Source organism: Aegilops tauschii, chromosome 4 (assembly GCF_002575655.3).
Source record: "Aegilops tauschii subsp. strangulata cultivar AL8/78 chromosome 4, Aet v6.0, whole genome shotgun sequence".
NCBI classification, from domain to species: Eukaryota; Viridiplantae; Streptophyta; class Magnoliopsida; order Poales; family Poaceae; genus Aegilops; species Aegilops tauschii.
This window is the reverse complement of record NC_053038.3, coordinates 33,482,092-33,499,952: the sequence shown is the minus strand read 5'-3', so window position 1 is coordinate 33,499,952 and position 17,861 is coordinate 33,482,092. Positions and strand designations below refer to the sequence as shown.

The 17,861-nt window shown below is 44.2% G+C and overlaps 1 protein-coding gene, 3 non-coding genes and 1 pseudogene across 4 annotated transcripts; all 5 read right to left on the bottom strand.

The window, feature by feature from the left end:
* Window positions 1-3,716: 3,716 nt before the first annotated feature.
* LOC120963214 (uncharacterized) lies at window positions 3,717-12,657 on the bottom strand. The gene is made up of 7 exons (XM_073497485.1): window positions 12,217-12,657; window positions 8,765-8,947; window positions 7,368-7,463; window positions 7,128-7,284; window positions 6,919-7,053; window positions 6,786-6,844; window positions 3,717-4,060 (listed from the first exon to the last, which is right to left on the bottom strand). Exons 1-5 carry the CDS (start codon window positions 12,655-12,657, stop codon window positions 6,965-6,967), a joined length of 966 nt encoding a protein of 321 aa, XP_073353586.1. The 3' UTR covers window positions 3,717-4,060; window positions 6,786-6,844; window positions 6,919-6,964.
* LOC120963712 (small nucleolar RNA snoR118) lies at window positions 7,746-7,833 on the bottom strand. Its single transcript, XR_005755460.1, has one exon. It is a non-coding gene; the product is annotated as a small nucleolar RNA snoR118 (small nucleolar RNA).
* LOC120963646 (small nucleolar RNA R66) lies at window positions 7,946-8,017 on the bottom strand. Its single transcript, XR_005755397.1, has one exon. It is a non-coding gene; the product is annotated as a small nucleolar RNA R66 (small nucleolar RNA).
* LOC120963616 (small nucleolar RNA SNORD96 family) lies at window positions 8,229-8,325 on the bottom strand (annotated as a pseudogene).
* On the bottom strand, window positions 8,428-8,519 carry LOC120963615 (small nucleolar RNA SNORD96 family). The gene has a single exon (XR_005755372.1). It is a non-coding gene; the product is annotated as a small nucleolar RNA SNORD96 family (small nucleolar RNA).
* Window positions 12,658-17,861: the final 5,204 nt, after the last annotated feature.

Sequence of the window (17,861 nt, the reverse complement as noted above, 5' to 3'; positions counted from 1 at the left end):
TGACTTCCATGGTAATCTGTGCGAAAGAAAAATAAAATCGACACTACGTTAAAGTTATACTACCTCCGTTTCAGTTTACAAGTCCTGCGCGTATACCTAGATTACCAATTTTATCACCCTAATATAAACTATATAACACAAAAATTATACCTTTTGAAAGTAGAAACTCCGTAGTTTATGTTGGTATATTTTTTGTAATATATGACTTGTATTAGGTTGGTCAAATTGACGACCTAGGGGTACGTGCACGCCCTGTAAACTGAGAGAGAGGTAGTATAAAAGTTTCTATTTATGGTTTTGTACCAACACATTTTTATGGCCTTGAAGTCAATGGAAGTCATTCCTTGGACAAACTTTTTCCTTGTTTATTTTTTTTGCAAAAAAAAAATCAATTCAGGTGCATTGGGACCCGAGACCCACAGAATATTTCCACGCAGTAGCGGACTTTTCTCGAGAGACGTTTTGGGGGCTTGCGGCTGTGGATATGGAATAAGTGCTTTTCATCGTGTACGCATGTCGACATGGAATCCGATTCGATTCTACTCCCCAGTAATAGTTGTGTCGAAACGAATCTTTTTTGAGAATCGAAAAGAAGGGGAACGACAGGAGAAAACAGGAACAGAATATGGAGAGATAGTGGAGCGCAATTTGCATCCCATCCTCTCGCTGAGTTTGTATGGGGACGACGATGACGGGGTCAGTACGGGGGATCGCTATACCTATCATGGGAGCATCAGTACAGATTCTAACTCCCTTGAAATCCTGCGTTTTGGTGAACTGAGGCTTTGAAGGCCCAGTTGTAAGCGAATGACTCGCTGCTGTTACCGCTCGGGCCCCACCTGTAAGTTGTTGACTCGTGCTTGCCATCCGTGTGAACTTCCTTCCCCAAACGTGCCCCACCACAGCAACCCTCCCGATGTCTCTTTCTCCTCCTCATCCAGCGCCCCCTGCCACACTAGGGTTCCGGCCGCCGCCCCAACAACTCTATTGCTCCACCTTCCGCCGGCCTATTCTCCTCCCCATGTGTCGCCCCGATTGCGTGCTGCACCACCCTTGGTCCCAGCGCGATGCTTGACTCCCCGGCCGTCGCAGCCTCACAGTCACACCGGTCATCGGTGGAGCTTTGGGAGGGGCGACGACTGGTGTTCTGGTCTAGAGCTCGCGAGCTCGAGGTGGGAATGGACACGGCGGGCGTGGATTGCGTGCGGCCAACGGTGGAGCTCGGGCGGTGCCGACGACCTCATCAATGAGACGACAGTGGCGCGCCGCAGATCGGGTACGGCTGGCGCTAGCGAGCTCCGGACGGGGGTGAGGTGGAGTCGTCCACGGATGACGGTGCTACCGGTGGATGGGGTAACAAGTTGCTGATTTGGATCTTCTTATTTATTTCCTTTTGAGGTAAATATGACACAAGTACATAAGCTTGCGCGGAATGCTCAAATTAGTCACAAAGTTACAAAATACACATCTTTGGTTCAAAAACTTGCGTGTACAGTTGACCGTGAGTTCAGAATATTAAGTTATGACAATGTCAAAAGTTTAGGAGATTCAGTTATGACAGGAGAAAAGTTCAGAAGGTTCAGTGTGCATAAAATTCATAGAATCATTTAGCAAAACTCAGTTCACAATCAGTACATTCAGTTAAAAATGCAGCACATTCACTTTATCATTTAGTTCTATCAATGTAAAAACTACAGCAATTTTAGTTAACAAGTTCACAGAATTCAGATATCTAGCTCATTGAGTTTACATGACCGATTGACTTCACCACTACATATGAACAACAGGGTACAATCAAACACCCAATGCGTGACCAGATTTGACAACTTTCAAACACATGGCACGGTATTTGGCCACCTCACAAACCCCCTATAAAACGGTAAAACCTAGCACTATTCAGTACAGGCACAATCAGTAGCGGGAGGAAATGCTTACAACGAATGTAAATCACACGAAGCACAACAGGACATAGATACGAACCACAAATGCATTGGACCGAAACTTCCTAACCAAAATTTAAGTCTCTCTTTTTTATGTCAGCGCAATCCATACTTTGATTTCTCCATGGTCTGTTTGAAAATACATGCAAGAATTGCTTTGCCGTGATGAATAATATGCAGAACGGGAGGAGCAAAGTCTAATAGATGTCAGCTTACTGATCAGAACTATGTACATGATTGTTGAGCTGGACAGATCATGTAGCATTGCCACCTAGCAATGATTAGTTATAAGAATAATGTTAATTTTGACAGCAATAGATGTCTATTTTGGTTTGTGTCAATTTTCAGTGTACCAGCCACCAGAACACTTCTGCTGCATCTACTATTTTGATGTTGCCTGAAAAGGAAACATTTTAGTGAACCAACATATTATATGGCTTTAAATACAGTTACTACTAAGTTTTCTTTGCTGAAGTCAAAAGATAGTTTTCTGAAATCTTGGAATCTCTAGGCCCCAGGTTACTTCTGTTATAGCAATTGCAGTCTTATAAAGGTTGGATGAAGTGAGAACTTCAGAAAGTATATGACTAATATAGTTAACCGCTATATCCTTCTTTTTCTCTTCAGCGTAGATGTGATAATAGTTGATTGTTATCCAATCTTTGTTGCCATCACAATTTTTTTTTTCTCTCTCGACCGCACATCTAAGAAAGTGTCATTGTATATTAGAAGTTATCAGCTTCAGTTTTGTTTTCAATCCACTTAGTCACCACATCTCAAATACCCGTTGCTTCTCTTCATCTCCGTCTCTTCCTGCTTTTGCCTTTGGTGCATCTATGATCAGTAATTGACAATGACCATCTCAAATGTTTTAAGCTTCATACAGTTGCATTTCAAAAATAGACCTTTAGTAGATTGCCAAATATTGGTATCAGTTTGCCATTGTTTATGCCATGCAACTTAGGAAAATGGGAAAAGGTGCTGTAAAAATAACAATAATTCACTCATAAAACTAGTACAACACAAAGGAATTCTGGTCCAGTGGGAATAATATTTTTTGACCAGGTCATAAAATGTTGTGTGATAATTCCTAAAAGAAAGATAAGAATATAAGATGTCGTCTTAATGGTTATTTTCACATACCATTGAATATAAAACTTATTTAACATTTATTTGGATTTGTAACACAAGTGTGTAACCTCTTTCCACTGAAGTACAGTCGGAAATTGGAGAGCAGGTATCGATGGAAGCTTCATCACAACTAGAACTGGGGAGGTTGTTCACCGGTCACTATCTTCAGAATATATTCCATTTACTTTTGTTATTTTTTCCTAATACATAGAAGCATGCCTAATTCCCTAGGGAAGACAGAAATTTGTAATACAGTTGTATCAAGTGGCTTGTGTTCCATAATGTGATGTATTAATAAAGATTGTCATGTGGTAGTGTTTATTTTAGCACTGCTGCTTGCAGATCTTCTTATACCGATGCTCTCTTTGTATGCTGGTTATTTTGTTATGTACAAACCATTTACCAATTGCACAGTGGTCAACGTAGGTCTGAAGTACTGGTATATCAAAAATAGGCATTATTTCCAGTTCTAAGCCTCTCAAACAAGCTATAGGTAGAATTTGGTCTGATCCATATCTCTGTTTTGCTGCGATATTTACTTTGAGTTTCTAAAGGATGTCAAACCTACATCTATATGTTTCCCGGCGCAGCAAAAGCGCGACTAATCATCTAGTCTTCAATGGCACACACAAAAAAATGCATCCATTTGGTAAAAACTGAAAATTTGGGTTTCTGGGATAAAAAACAGCTTCAACAACAGACCAAACCTGCATTTCGACCAGTTTTTTTTTAGGCTATAGCATATATGCTTGGAAATCTAAACTTGAATAAAAAAGACTACGAATACTTCATGCATGTCTATTGCACAGTAAGCTCTAGGAGACAGCAGCTCTACCAAAAAAAAAGTAGTGAAGGGACGAATCCCACAATTCCACAAAAAATGCACTTTTCTTTTAAGAAAAGAGAGCCTTGAATGTCTTGTTTCTCGACAAGAGAAAGAGAGCCTTGAATGTCTTGTTTCTCAACAAAAGATTCTTCTACTCCTGGAGCTGCAAACATGTTGAAATGCCATAATAAGTCATTCACGAAACACAAAAATCGCATGTAAGAAGAAAGCAAGCAAGCAGCAAAGCATAAAGGGGGAATGACGTAGTACTAGATACAAAAGGGACGCAGAGTATGTGAACTCGAGCACACTGGCGCTCGTTATCTGTCCCGTTGGTCACGTCTTTGTGATTCGTTGAATTGAAGCATGTGACAGGGCCAGGGTCCACCAAGAATTAGAAAACTCAGATATACACAATGAACGTTGAGACGCCGTGGAGAGAATGGGACAGGGCCGTGGCTCGAGTGGGCTCGAGACGTAATTCCCTTCCTGATCCGTGGATCAGATTTGGTGCTTTCCGGTAACGGCGGCAGTGACTGAAGTAAATGCAGCCATGGGTCGCTGGAGCACCTGTCTCCTAACTGCCCGAGCATGGATCTTCTTTTGGTGAGAGCGGCGACCGGTGGAGCCACCGTCTGTGACAAGGCGACTGCCCACTCCGGCGTACATGGAGTTCTTGATGCAGCAGATTAACAGGTACAGATCTGTTCCTTAGTTCGAGTTACTCCGCAGGGTTTGAATTGGGGATTTCTAAAGATCTAATTGACGCTTGTTGGTATGCAGCAGAACTCCGCTAGAGGAGGTGAACGACAGCGACATACCTATCACCTATGGAGCCCCTGCACTAGGGGCGAGCTGCCGGCCACGACGGCGTCAACTGTGGACGCCCAGATCTGTGCTGCGGTCGCGGCTGCAGAGCCAGCGACGGGAGACAAGGCACAGACATCTGAGCAACCCATACATCAGATTGACCCCAAAAGTCCTGGGTGGATGCGAAGGTATGCAGAATTGCAGATTGACAGAAGATATGATTTGTTGGTAATTATATCTCGCAAATTTGAGTAGTAAAGAATTGCTGGCTTTGGGATTCAGCAAGTGTGGGCAGAAAACATCTGTAAAAATGAGTCATTTACCATGGCTGCTGCAGGAAATAAGATTTGTTGGTAATTAAACGTTGCAAATTCCAGTAGTAAAGAGTAGCTCGTTCTGCGATTCAGCAAGTGTGGGCAGAAAACTTTTGTAAAAATGAGTCATTTGCCATGGTTGGCTATATTTTCCATGCAACTGTATGTCTAAATTAAGCTTGGGAGCTTGGAGCAAAATATTTGAATTTGTGTTATTGTCTGTTGGTCAGCCTGGCATCGACACAAGCTGTATGTCTAAATTAAGCTTTCGAGGTAGTACTAGTACCGGAAGTCCGGAACTGACACAAGCATACGGTGTACTAGTACCGGAATCGACATAACCAACAGAATTGACGCTTTTGTTTTGCAGGAATTTCTTTGTGCACGAGAATCTAAGGTTCGTATGGATAACAGGGGTGGCGTTGAAGGAGCAGCTTGGTGGCGACGCGCCAATCGACCACGAGCTGATGTTAGTTATTCTTCGTCGGTATTGTCAGGCTGGCCAGGAAGCAGACGGAAGGATCGCCATACCTAACCTGGAGGCACCCACTTGAACCTGAATTCTTGGTGAGTGAAGTTCTGCTGGCGACATACTGACAAATAGCTAACATTTTTGAATCAGCTGCTGACATATTGATGCATTATCCACCAGACACTTGTGTTACCTGATTGCGACTATGTGCACACTTTATGCGTTTCAGAACCAATTAGCAGCTCATGCACTGAAGTATGACATCACATCAACACAACTGCTATGGGAAATACAAGCTTCTTGCACGTCGTATCGGCTTTCCCCTTTACATTATTCTGATGCGGGTCACATTTATGTGGTTATTGTTTTTGTTCTTCACTCCTAACCTGTATATAACCTGAAGGTTGGATGGTCATATTTCGGGACATTGTTACATGATCGATGACAGACATTGATCCGATGTACACAGAGAAATGTCCAGGCCTACCTACTCAGCAATGAGACGAGATCCTAGCATGAAAGCTACATTATGCTTTGTTCCAGTGCCTAACATACTACTATGCCGGATGGCCAGCAAGCAAACAAGGCTGGAATGTGAAGTTCCCAGCACTCGCTGAGACCAAATTCACATGGTACTACAGTAAACACCATTATGTTTGCATTCAGGCGACCAGTTTAACATTTGTTATGTTTGCATTCAGACGACCAGTTTTAACATTTGTTATTTTGATTTTGTTCGGTCCAGCGATGAAAGCGCTGCTCACAGGCGCTATCTTTGTAAACAGAACCAGAACGAGTTACTTAGTTCTGATTCTGTTTACCATCATCAAGTAAATCTAGAAGATATTCAAGTATAAATATAACCTGTTGGTTTTAGCTACAGTACGTGTTAATGAATGAATTTACTTTTTTTAAACAGCCATCAAATTGATGGTGACACGAGATAGCAAGGTCATTGCGGCGGCTGGAATGTACGTGTGACATCCTGGGCAGGGGCTTTATTGCGGTGGTGTGGGCAATGGCTGCATGCATGCCCCCGCGTGAAACGGCGGCAGCGCCACCGCGCTGGTAGCTGTCTCATTTGCTGGAGGGCGGCATCCTAGCAGGGCCTGGCGCCGGCGCCGCGTGCTTTCTGGCCGGCGAAGGCACTCCTACTTGATCGGCGACCTCTCATTTACTATCTCGTTGCAGGGAAGAACACACACGACCAGCAACGAATACGAGGGAGATACGCATACATGCAATACGAAGGAACATGTGCTTAATTTAAAAGTTGTGCTCGAGCTGTTTACCAGAATGTTAAAATCATCGTAGTCACACCTTGGTGGGTCATACGAAATTTGTGCTGGTCCTGTATTGACAGAAGCGAATTATTTCTCGTGAAACCAATAAGCAGGCTCAAGATTTACTTATACTTATCATTACCTGTAAGTGGATTGTCTGATATGTTTGCTTCAGACCAATAAGCGAATTATTTAAAAGTTGTGCTCGAGCTGTTTACCAGAATGTTAAAATCATCGTAGTCACACCTTGGTGGGTCATACGAAATTTGTGCTGGTCCTGTATTGACAGAAGCGAATTATTTCTCGTGAAACCAATAAGCAGGCTCAAGATTTACTTATACTTATCATTACCTGTAAGTGGATTGTCTGATATGTTTGCTTCAGCCCATTCAATGGTCATGTTTGGGATTTTGCAGTTCTGCAATGCATCTTCAGCTTCTTCTTTAAAAAAGAACTCTGCCTCAAAGTAGTCTCGCTGACGTCCCTCTGGACTCGTCAAACGAGCTGTCTGAAAATAGAACAGGAAAACCATTCAGCCTGGGGAATTGTAATGCGAACAACTGAACATAGAAATGTAATCAAAAGGGATACCCTGCCAAAAGACTTTAGATAAAGCTGAAGAACATCACAGGTCCGCCAGATCAGGGGAAAATTCTTCTTTGGTGTCAATTTCAGAGTCCTTAGCCCCTGAAGTAAGAAAACAAAAGAAAAAAAATCAGAGTCCGCCCAGGAGAAATAATCTGATCTGAACCTCTCTAGATGCCAAAATATATAGCTAATCAAACACCCTAACCGTAAAAAAATCAAAAACCGGAACTAAGAATCAGGCCACTACTTTTTAACATCACAAGTCATCACCGGGTTCCATAAACAATAATCTCCAATTAGGAAAGAAAAATCAAACAGAAACGTTACACAGATTACTCAGTTAAGGTAAGAATTTGTAAAGAGTTTAATAACACAGTTGACACGTCAGACAATGCTTTCTAGGCAAATGCATCTCCATCAGACTGCAGCAATGTTCACTGCTCGGAGCCCAGTGCATATCATCATCCATGACATCAAGACATATACAACCAAACAATAGCCGAAGAAAAGTGAAGGAATAGAATCAATAAACAATAGAAATCAAATCAGTGGACCAGGAACAACAGAAGATCAAATCAGTAGCCCTCGGGGATTATGCTTATGATTTTCATCAAGGAAGAAATCTCAGGTCTCAAAGATGTGCCATCCCTGGACTAAAAGAACTGAACTGCAGAGAAGGCAAACTAAAAAGCCATAAAACACATTTCTGATAAGAACAACATGAGCAACTTTTGGAGAATGCTATTCACCTCACCTCACCTCACAAGTAGCAGTAAGCAATTCAAAATTGCAGTCTCTAAATTTCTAGCCTGATTAACATTTCACCATAAAATTCAGTCTCTAAAATTATAGCATAGCCAATGTGGACATCAGAATTGCAGATTTTCACAGCATGGCACACAGAGTGCACCTATCAGTCCCGAAAGATGGTGTGTTTTGTTCATGGTTTTCATCATTGTCCAGCCATATTCTATCCATAGTAAACAACAGAATAGAAAAACTGAAAAGTAAATGACATGTAAGTTCAGAAGTATTTAGAAAAATACACTAAAGCTGTTCAATTTGTCCTCAGAATTGCAGAATGACAGCATGGGCGCACAGCGACCAATCAGTCCCGAAAGATGGTATGATTAACAGGTTTTTCATCACCGGACTAACAGAAACAGAAACAAAAACAAACAGGTCTACAAAACAAAACTTAAAATTACTACAGAAAACAAAAGAAGACAAAAGAAGACGGGAGAGGAATGACACTAACAGTGAACTAACATTATGACCTCTGACATCAAAGGAAGGATCTAACAGCATTAGCTCTCAAGCCTGGCAAGGCGAAAGCTCTTAGATCCAAGGAAGGAAGGAATTAGCAGCATCAGATCCAAGGAAGGAAGGCGACGGCGAACCTGAGGCGGCGGCGGAGGCGGCGGCGGAGGCGAGGAAGAAAAGGCGACGGCGGCGGAGGCGAGGAAGAAAAGGCGACGGCGGCGGGACGCTTCCGCGGACGGGAGACAGAGGAGGAGGAGGCCATTGCGAAGGGCGAGGGCAACAGATGCTCGCTGCGCCGCCGCCGCAAGAGCTCCTGTGACCTGTGAAGCGAGGTGGGACTCCTCGTTTTAGGGCTTTTATAATCGGGGGATGCCCAAACGGGCCGTCGAGTGGGCTGGGCTGGGCTGGCAAACAAGCCTGAAATACTCGGTTAATGAATGGGGGGAGGAGTTGGGGATGTTCCTATTCGACGCATTCTGCGTCAAATTCTCGGGGAACCGCACATGCCTCGACAGAGACGGGCCGGCCCAAAACCGAGGCGTGCGCTACACCGAATCCCGATTTTGGGAACGTTCTGGAAGGTTCCAGCCGGTTTTCTCCGGTTTTTCTGTTTTTTCATTTTTTTTCCTTGTTTCTTTTTTCTGTACCCTCCTTTTTTGTTTTCTTGTTTATTTCCCTTTATTTTCTCTTTTTATTTTTCATTTCCTTTTCTTTCCTTTTTATTTTTTTACTTTTTCTTTTTCAACAAATGTTCAGAAATTTTGGAAAATGTTTGCATTTTTATTTTGTTCATAGTTTAATTAAAAGATGTTCCTATCTTGAAATTTGTTCACAAATTCCAAAAAAGTTCTGATTTTCAAATATTTGTTCGCTTTTGACACAATTTTTTCCCAAAATTTAAAATATATGTTTTAAAATTTTAAAATGTTTGCATTTTTATAAAATCAGAAAATGTTCCCACTTTCAAAATTTGTTCACAAATTGTTGAAATGTTCATGTTTTGAAAATTTGTACGTAAATTAAAAAAAATCCCACTTTATAATTTTGTTCAAAAGAATTTAAAAAAGTCATGTTGCCGAACAATTTTTTAAATGTTTCCACTTTCAAATTTTGTTCACAAAGAAACGCGAACATATTTTGCAAATTCAAAAAATGTTCAGAAATTACAATAAATGTTCCGGCTTTCCAAATTTGTTCACAAATTGAAAAAAAAAGTGCTTTCGAAAGAAAATCATAATTTCACAAAATGTTCCTGTTTTCAATTTTTGTTCCTGTTTTTCAGAAAATGTTTGCGTCTTTTAAAAAATTCTTCATAATTTCAAAAAATGTTCTAGTTTTAAATTTTGTTCCTTTTTTAAAAAATGAGAATCCCAAAAATGTTCACAATTTCACAAAATGTTCGAGGTTTTAATTTTTTTCACAATTTTGAAATGTTTGTGTTTCAAAATATATCTACCATTTTCAAAAAGAAAATCACATTCAAATTTTCAGAAAAAAAAATACTGTTGTTGCTCTTATAGTTCATATATAGTAGGTTTGGTTTTCAGATGTAGACACCAGAGTCACAGTGGCTAGCGAGCTTGTTCACCTACAGGAGGTACTTTGTTCGATCCCTCAGATATACTGTACTTTATTTTTGGGAATTTTTTGAATAGTCAAGTTTTTGCCGCTGACTTGTTTCTTCAAGTGTTGTGATGGACAACTAGCACGGGAACCAGCCTGGCGCAACGGCTAGCATAGTGCGAGCACGACTACGTTGTCAGCGGTTCTAATCCTCAGATATCGCTCTTTGTTTTTCGCATTTTTCACCTCGCGAACGAGAAATGGGGAGGCTCAGGTGAGTCGCCCCTATGCGAAACCTCAGCTCTTTGACGCAAAGAGCGTCACATAGGACCTCTCATTGGTTGGTACGTCGTTCCTCCCCCACCTCTCACTCTCCTGTCGATCCATGGGCCTCCTAGACGCACGCCCCACCGATTTTTATTCTCTTTCTGGTTTTCCAGTAGCAAAACCCACCGATTTTTCTTCAGTCCATGTTGTTTTTTTTCCAAAAACCAAAACCCATGGGCAGTCTATATCACGTCACGATCCCCTCCTACGAAACTTTCCTTTCATGTAAGAGAAAAGTCTAAAATAAACCTTGAATTTGTACTTTGAGTTTGAATCAAATCTTGACCTTCAAATCCCTGAAATTAGCACCCTATTCTCTCTGATCCGGTCTATCCTAGCCCTTTTTGGCTAAGAGCTCGTTTGTGCCCGGGGGATTGCATAAGTGGTGGAAATTCGCTCCGCGTCAGGTCGAGGCGTTGAGCGCCGCTTGGTGCGCGTTGGCTGGCGAAATAAGATGACTATAGTTGCTATCTATATCGTGTTCTGTTGTAATCAAAAAATAGGACGAGTTAAAGCAATACGAGCATTGCTAGAATGAGGTGATACAACTCTTTTCACTTTGTTGGAAACTAACACAAATGCCCGTGCGTTGCAACGGGATGAAAAATTATAGAAGACAGTTGGTTATGTCAATGAAACATGCCACTTTTTTTTGCTAATCTTTCATAAAACATCATGTATGTGGTTAAATACTACCAGTTCCTCTCTACCATCTGCATGACCAAACATAGGCCCAGTTCTTTTGCCAGAATCTGGGGATTCTCCTAGAATCCGACCCTACCCAACTTCTCCCAGAATCTTTGAGCCCCATTTGTTTTACAATCCTATCTAGTTAGGGTCTAATTAGATAGGATTGTAAAATAAATGGGTCTCAAAGATTCTGGGAGAAGCTGGGTAGGGGTTGGATTCTGGGAGAATCCCCAGATTCTGGCAAAAGAACTGGGCCATAATAGGATTTGGCATGACCAGGCAAAAACATACTCAAATAGTAAGTGGTAATTATGAAAAGTTCCTATAAACATGTAATCTGTAAAAATACCCGATCAACTAAAATTATGATAAAAGAGCAATCCAATTATGCATATGTGAAGTGGGTTATGGCCTGGATATACTGATTTAGATTCAGAATAGAACCACCGTTAAAGAGAGCGGTTTATTCCCTTTTATCTTCATGCTTCAAAAACAATAAATTGCAAAAAAATCACCTCTGACTCTGCTTCAGCCAGCAGACAGTTTCCACCACGTCATTCTCATTTGGGCTAATTTCAAGAAACATCAAGCTTTTGGAGTCTCCGCCTGTAGTGCCTTGTGAATTCTAGTTTGTTACATTTTGATAAACCTTCTATTGGATATCTTCCTTTCAAAATTAGAAAGATTTCAAATGAGAAATTTCTAGTTGAAAGAACAAAAAAAATATGGGGCATTTGTTAATTCTAAGCCGGACTAAAAAAATATGCATGCTCTCTAAAAACAAACAGATAATGACCATCACACAGGAGAAGCAAAATATATACCTGAACAGGGGCTAGTAGGTAATTTGTAGCTGATCGATATGTTATTTTTTTTATAATGAACCAATGCACGTAATAGGAGGTTCAGTGCCTATCATTGTGAAAAAGCCTCGTCCACGCACCTGCTTACCCCAACCCCGTGTCGCCTCTCTCTAGCGACACGGGGGGAACCACTCCGGCGCCGCCACCTTCCCTCCTCCCTCCACCCCACCTCGCCGCCGCCTGAGGAGACCGTCGGCGAAGCCCGGTCTGGCTCCAGGGAGGGTGGTGGTGGGGCATCTCTCTGCAAGGCGCGAGGGCGCATCTGGCGCGCGGGCGCGACGGGCTTGGACGGGCTCGCGGGCGCGGCTTCGGTGCGGGATGGTGAGGCTCCGGCAATCCGAGGGGTGACGCCGCGCGACGGCGGGCTCGCTCCAACGCGGGCGGTCAGAGGGGGCAGCAGGGGCGTCGTCAAGGGGGGCGGGGATGCGCGTGGGCGGGCGTCTTGCACGGTGCGAGCGCTGTGTGTGGCATGCGTCGGGCTCGCGGTCAGGAGGTGGTTCGGCTCGGGCGGCGCCGGGCAGGGGAGCTCGACAGGCGAGCGTGAAGCGAGGAGGAAGCCGGGGCGGCGACCCCGGGCTGGGAGCCATGGCGTGTTGGTCGTGGTGACGTGTGCGCTCGCTTCTCATTCGCAGCTTCAGGGGATGCTGTTGTGGGTGCTGCGCGGTGAAGCTTGGTGGTCGACGTTGGAGAGTGCAAGGCGCAATACGAACGGCTCCAACGATCTCCACGCTTTTGGGTGGATCAGATCTGCAAGCCTCCATAGGGATGTGTGTGTTCCGGAAGAAACCCTTGACCCGACTTTGTTGGTGCCGTCGACAGCGGCGCTTTCGGGCGTCGTTTCCCTCCTTGGAGGCATCGTTGTGGAACTCATCTTCTTTGATGTGGGGCTCGGGCTCTCCGGGTGAAAACCTAAACTCCAGATGTTTCCGGAGCGGGCGACGGCGGCGTCTTCGTTGTTTCCCTCTTCGCGGACGTTGCTTGGGAGAGTTAGCTTGTGCTTGGTGCGTCTGGTTTTCTCCTACGTCGGGTTTGGAGGATGCCGAGGCAGCGGCCCCGGACGGCTGATGTGCACCGAGGCGGCGGCCTTGAAAAGTGATGTGCGAGGTGGCTCCATGGGGCGGGGCGGCAGCTCGGCCTTCGCTTGGGTGGCAATCTTGGGCCACTTGGGTGCAGGCTTGTCGGTCCGGTCGACATGTTCCAGTGGGGGCGGTCTAACTTTGCGTCGGGGCGACGGCCCTGTTGGGGAACGCAGTATTTCAAAAAATTTACCTACGATCACGCAAGATCTATCTATGAGATGCATGGCAACGAGCGGGAGAGTGTGTCCACGTACCCTCGTAGACCGAAAGCGGAAGCGTTAAGTAACGCAGTTGATGTAGTCGAACGTCTTCGGGATCCAACCGATCAAGTACCGAACGCACGATACCTCCGCGATCTGCACACGTTTAGCTCGGTGACGTCCCTCGAACTCTTGATCCAGCTGAGGCCGAGGGAGAGTTTTGTCAGCACGACGGCGTGATGACGGTGATGATGAAGTTACCGACGCAGCGCTTCGCCTAAGCACTACAACGATATGACCGAGGTGGAAATATGTGGAGGAGGCACCGCACACGGCTAAGAATCAACTTGTGTGTCTATGGGGTGCCCCCTCCCCCGTATATAAAGGAGTGGAGGAGGGGGAGGCCGGCCTCCTATGGCGCGCCCCAAGGGGGGATTCCTACTCCTACTAGGAGTAGGTTTCCCCCCTTTCCTAGTCCAACTAGGAGGGGAAGGAAGGGAAGGGGGAGAGGAAGGAAAGGGGGGCCGGCCCCCCTCCCAATTCAGATTGGGCTTGGGGGGCGCGCCCCCCACTTGGCCTTATCCTCATCTCTTCCACTAAAGCCCATTAACTTCCCAGGGGGTTCCGGTAACCTCCCGATACTCCGAAAAATGCCCGAACTCATCCGAAACCTTTCCGATGTCCGAACATAGCCTTCCAATATATCGATCTTTATGTCTCGACCATTTCGAGACTCATCGTCATGTTCGTGATCACATCCGGGACTCCAAACAACCTTCGGTAAATAAAAACACTTCAACTCATAATACCGATCGCCATCGAACGTTAAGCGTGCAGACCCTACGGGATCGAGAACTATGTAGACATGACCGAGACTCATCTCCGGTCAATAACCAATAGCGGAACCTGGATGCTCATATTGGCTCCCATATATTCTACGAAGATCTTTATCAGTCAAACCGCATAACAACATACGTTGTTCCTGAAGGAAATATGCCCTAGAGGCAATAATAAAGTTGTTATTTATATTTCCTTATATCATGATAAATGTTTATTATTCATGCTAGAATTGTATTAACCGGAAACTTAGTACATGTGTGAATACTTAGACAAATGAAGTGTCACTAGTATGCCTCTACTTGACTAGCTCGTTGAATCAATGATGGTTATGTTTCCTAACCATAGACATGAGTTGCCATTTGATTAACAGGATCACATCATTAGAGAATGATGTGATTGACTTGACCCATCCGTTATCTTAGCACGATGATCATTTAGTTTCTTGCTATTGCTTTCTCCATAACTTATAATGTTCCTATGACTATGAGATTATGCAACTCCCGAATACCGGAGGAACACTTAGTGTGCTATCAAACATCACAACGTAACTGGGTGACTATAAAGATGCTCTACGGGTGTCTCTGATGGTGTTTGTTGAGTTGGCATAGATCGAGATTAGGATTTGTCACTCCGAGTATCGGAGAGGTATCTCTGGGCCCTCGCGGTAATGCACATCACTATAAGCCTTGCAAGCAATGTGACTAATGAGTTAGTTACGGGATGTTACATTACGGAATGAGTAAAGAGACTTGCCGGTAACAAGATTGAACTAGGTATTGTGATACCGACGATCGAATCTCGGGCAAGTAACATACCGATGACAAAGGGAACAACGTATGTTGTTATGCGGTTTGACCGATAAAGATCTTCGTAGAATATGTAGGAACCAATATGAGCATCCAGGTTCCGCTATTGGTTCTTGACCGGAGATGAGTCTCGGTCATGTCTACATAGTTCTCGAACTCGTAGGGTCCGCACGCTTAACGTTCGGTGACGATCGGTATTATGAGTTTATGTGTTTTGATGAACCGAAGGTTGTTCGAAGTCCCGGATGTGATCACGGGCATGACGAGGAGTCTCAAAATGGTTGACACATAAAGATCGATATATTGGAAGCCTATGTTTGGACATCGGAATGGTTCTGAGTGAGTTCGGGCATAATCCGGAGTACCGGGGGGTTACCGGAACCCCCGGGGAGTACATGGGCCTTATTGGGCCTTACTGGGAGAGAGGAGGAGGTGGCCTAGGAGGGGGCGCCCCCCCAAGCCTAATCCGAATTGGGAGGGGGGCCCGTTTCCTTCCTCCCTCTCTCCTACTTCCTTCCTCTCCTACTCCTACTTGGAAGGGGGGGAATCCTACTCCCAGTGGGAGTAGGACTCTCCTAGGGCGCGCCATAGAGAGGGCCGACCCTCCCCCTCCTCCACTCTTTTATATACGGGGGAGGGGGCACCCCATAGACAGAAGTTGATCATTGATCTCTTAGCCGTGTGCGGTGGCCCCCTCCACCATAATCCACCTCGGTCATATCGTCGTAGTGCTTAGGCGAAGCCCTGCGCCGGTAGCTTCATCATCACCGTCATCACGCCATCGTGCTGACAAAGCTCTCCTTCGACACTCAACTGGATCAAGAGTTCGTGGGACGTCACCGAGCTCAACGTGTGCAGATCGCGGAGGTGACGTACTTTCGGTACTAGGATCGGTCGGATCGTGAAGACGTACGACTACATCAACCGCGTTGTCATAACGCTTCCGCTTACAGTCTACGAGGGTACGTGGACAACACTCTTCCCTCTCGTTGCTATGCATCACCATGATAGATCTTGCGTGTGCGTAGGAATTTTTTTTAAATTACTGCGTTGCCCAATAGTGGTATCAGAGCCAGGTCTATGCGTAGATGTTATATGCACGAGTAGAACACAAAGGAGTTGTGGGCGTGGGTATATACATATTGCTTGCCGTCACTAGTTGATTCTTGATTCAGCGATATTGTTGGATGAAGCGGCTTAGACCGACATTACGCGTACGCTTACGCGAGACTGGTTCTACCGACGTGCTTCGCACACAGGTGTCTGGTGGGTGTCAGTTTCTCCAACTTTAGTTGAATCGGATTCAGTGAACAGGGTTCTTTCTGAAGATAAAAAAGCAATCACTATACCGCGTTGTGGTTTTTGATGCGTAGGTAAGAACGGTTTTTGCTCAGCCCGTAGCAGCCAAGTAAAACTTGCAACAACAAAGTAGAGGACGTCTAACTTGTTTTTGCAGGGCATGTTGTGATGTGATATGGTCAAGACATGATGCTATATTTTATTGTATGAGATGATCATGTTTTGTAACACAGTTATCGGCAACTGGCAGGAGCCATATGGTTGTCGCTTTATTGTATGAAATGCAATCGCCATGTAATTGCTTTACTTTATCACTAAGCGGTAGCGATAGTCGTGGAGGCAATAGTTGGCATGACGATAACGGTACTTCAATGGAGATCAAGATGTCAAGTCGGTGACGATGGTGATCATGACAGTGCTTTGGAGATGGAGATCAAAGGCACAAAATGATGATGGCCATATCATATCACTTATATTGATTGCATGTGATGTTTATCCTTCATGCATCTTATTTTGCTTAGTTCAGTGGTAGCATTATAAGATGATCTCTCACTAAATTTCAAGATACAAGTGTTCTCCCTAAGTATGCACCGTTGCTACAGTTCGTCGTGCCGAGACACCATGTGATGATCGGGTGTGATAAGCTCTACGTTCACATACAACGGGTGCAAGCCAGTTTTGCACACGCAGAATACTCGGGTTAAACTTGACGAGCCTAGCATATGCAGATATGGCCTCAGAACACTAAGACCGAAAGGTCGAGCGTGAATCATATAGTAGATATGATCAACATAGTGATGTTCACCATTGAAAACTACTCCATCTCACGTGATGATCGAACATGGTTTAGTTGATATGGATCACGTGATCACTTAGATGATTAGAGGGATGTCTATCTAAGTGGGAGTTCTTAAGTAATTTGATTAATTGAACTTTAATTTATCATGTGAAAGAACATGTGGTGCCCCATGTTTGGTTTTGGTAATTGACGACAATCTCTATGGACTAATGGTTGCCTTGAGTCATATTTGAAGGTTTTGTCCATAGGCTTTTCTTGGAGTACATGTGTTGGTTTCAAGGAGAGTTTGTGTTGACCAAGGTGCTATTAAGGAATTATCCAAAGATTGGTCATGTGAGAGTTGAGCTTATTGCAAGCATGTCTTGAAGAAGAAGATTGTGTGATCATTCATGTTTACCTTCAAGACATCATCCAAATGAAGAGAGTTGGAAAGATTCTAGGTTGATCAAGACTAAGTCAAGAGTGAACCAAGTTGATCAACTCACAAAGCGTAGAAGATGTACCGAGAGGGATCAAGTGATCCCATGGTATGGTAAGCATTGTCCATTGTGCTTTGTGTTCTAACCCATGGTCTATGTGAGAGTTCTATGTGGGGTTAGGTACGTGTTCATGGGCTTGCGTCAAGAGGAAGATATCACTCAACCCATGGAGAGGATGACATCAAGTGGTGATCGTCATCAACATTGTCGTGTGCAAGTTCAAGTAAAGCATCACGAAGAGATCAAATGCTTGAAGCCATTGTGGTGACAATGGACTTGTGAAGATGTG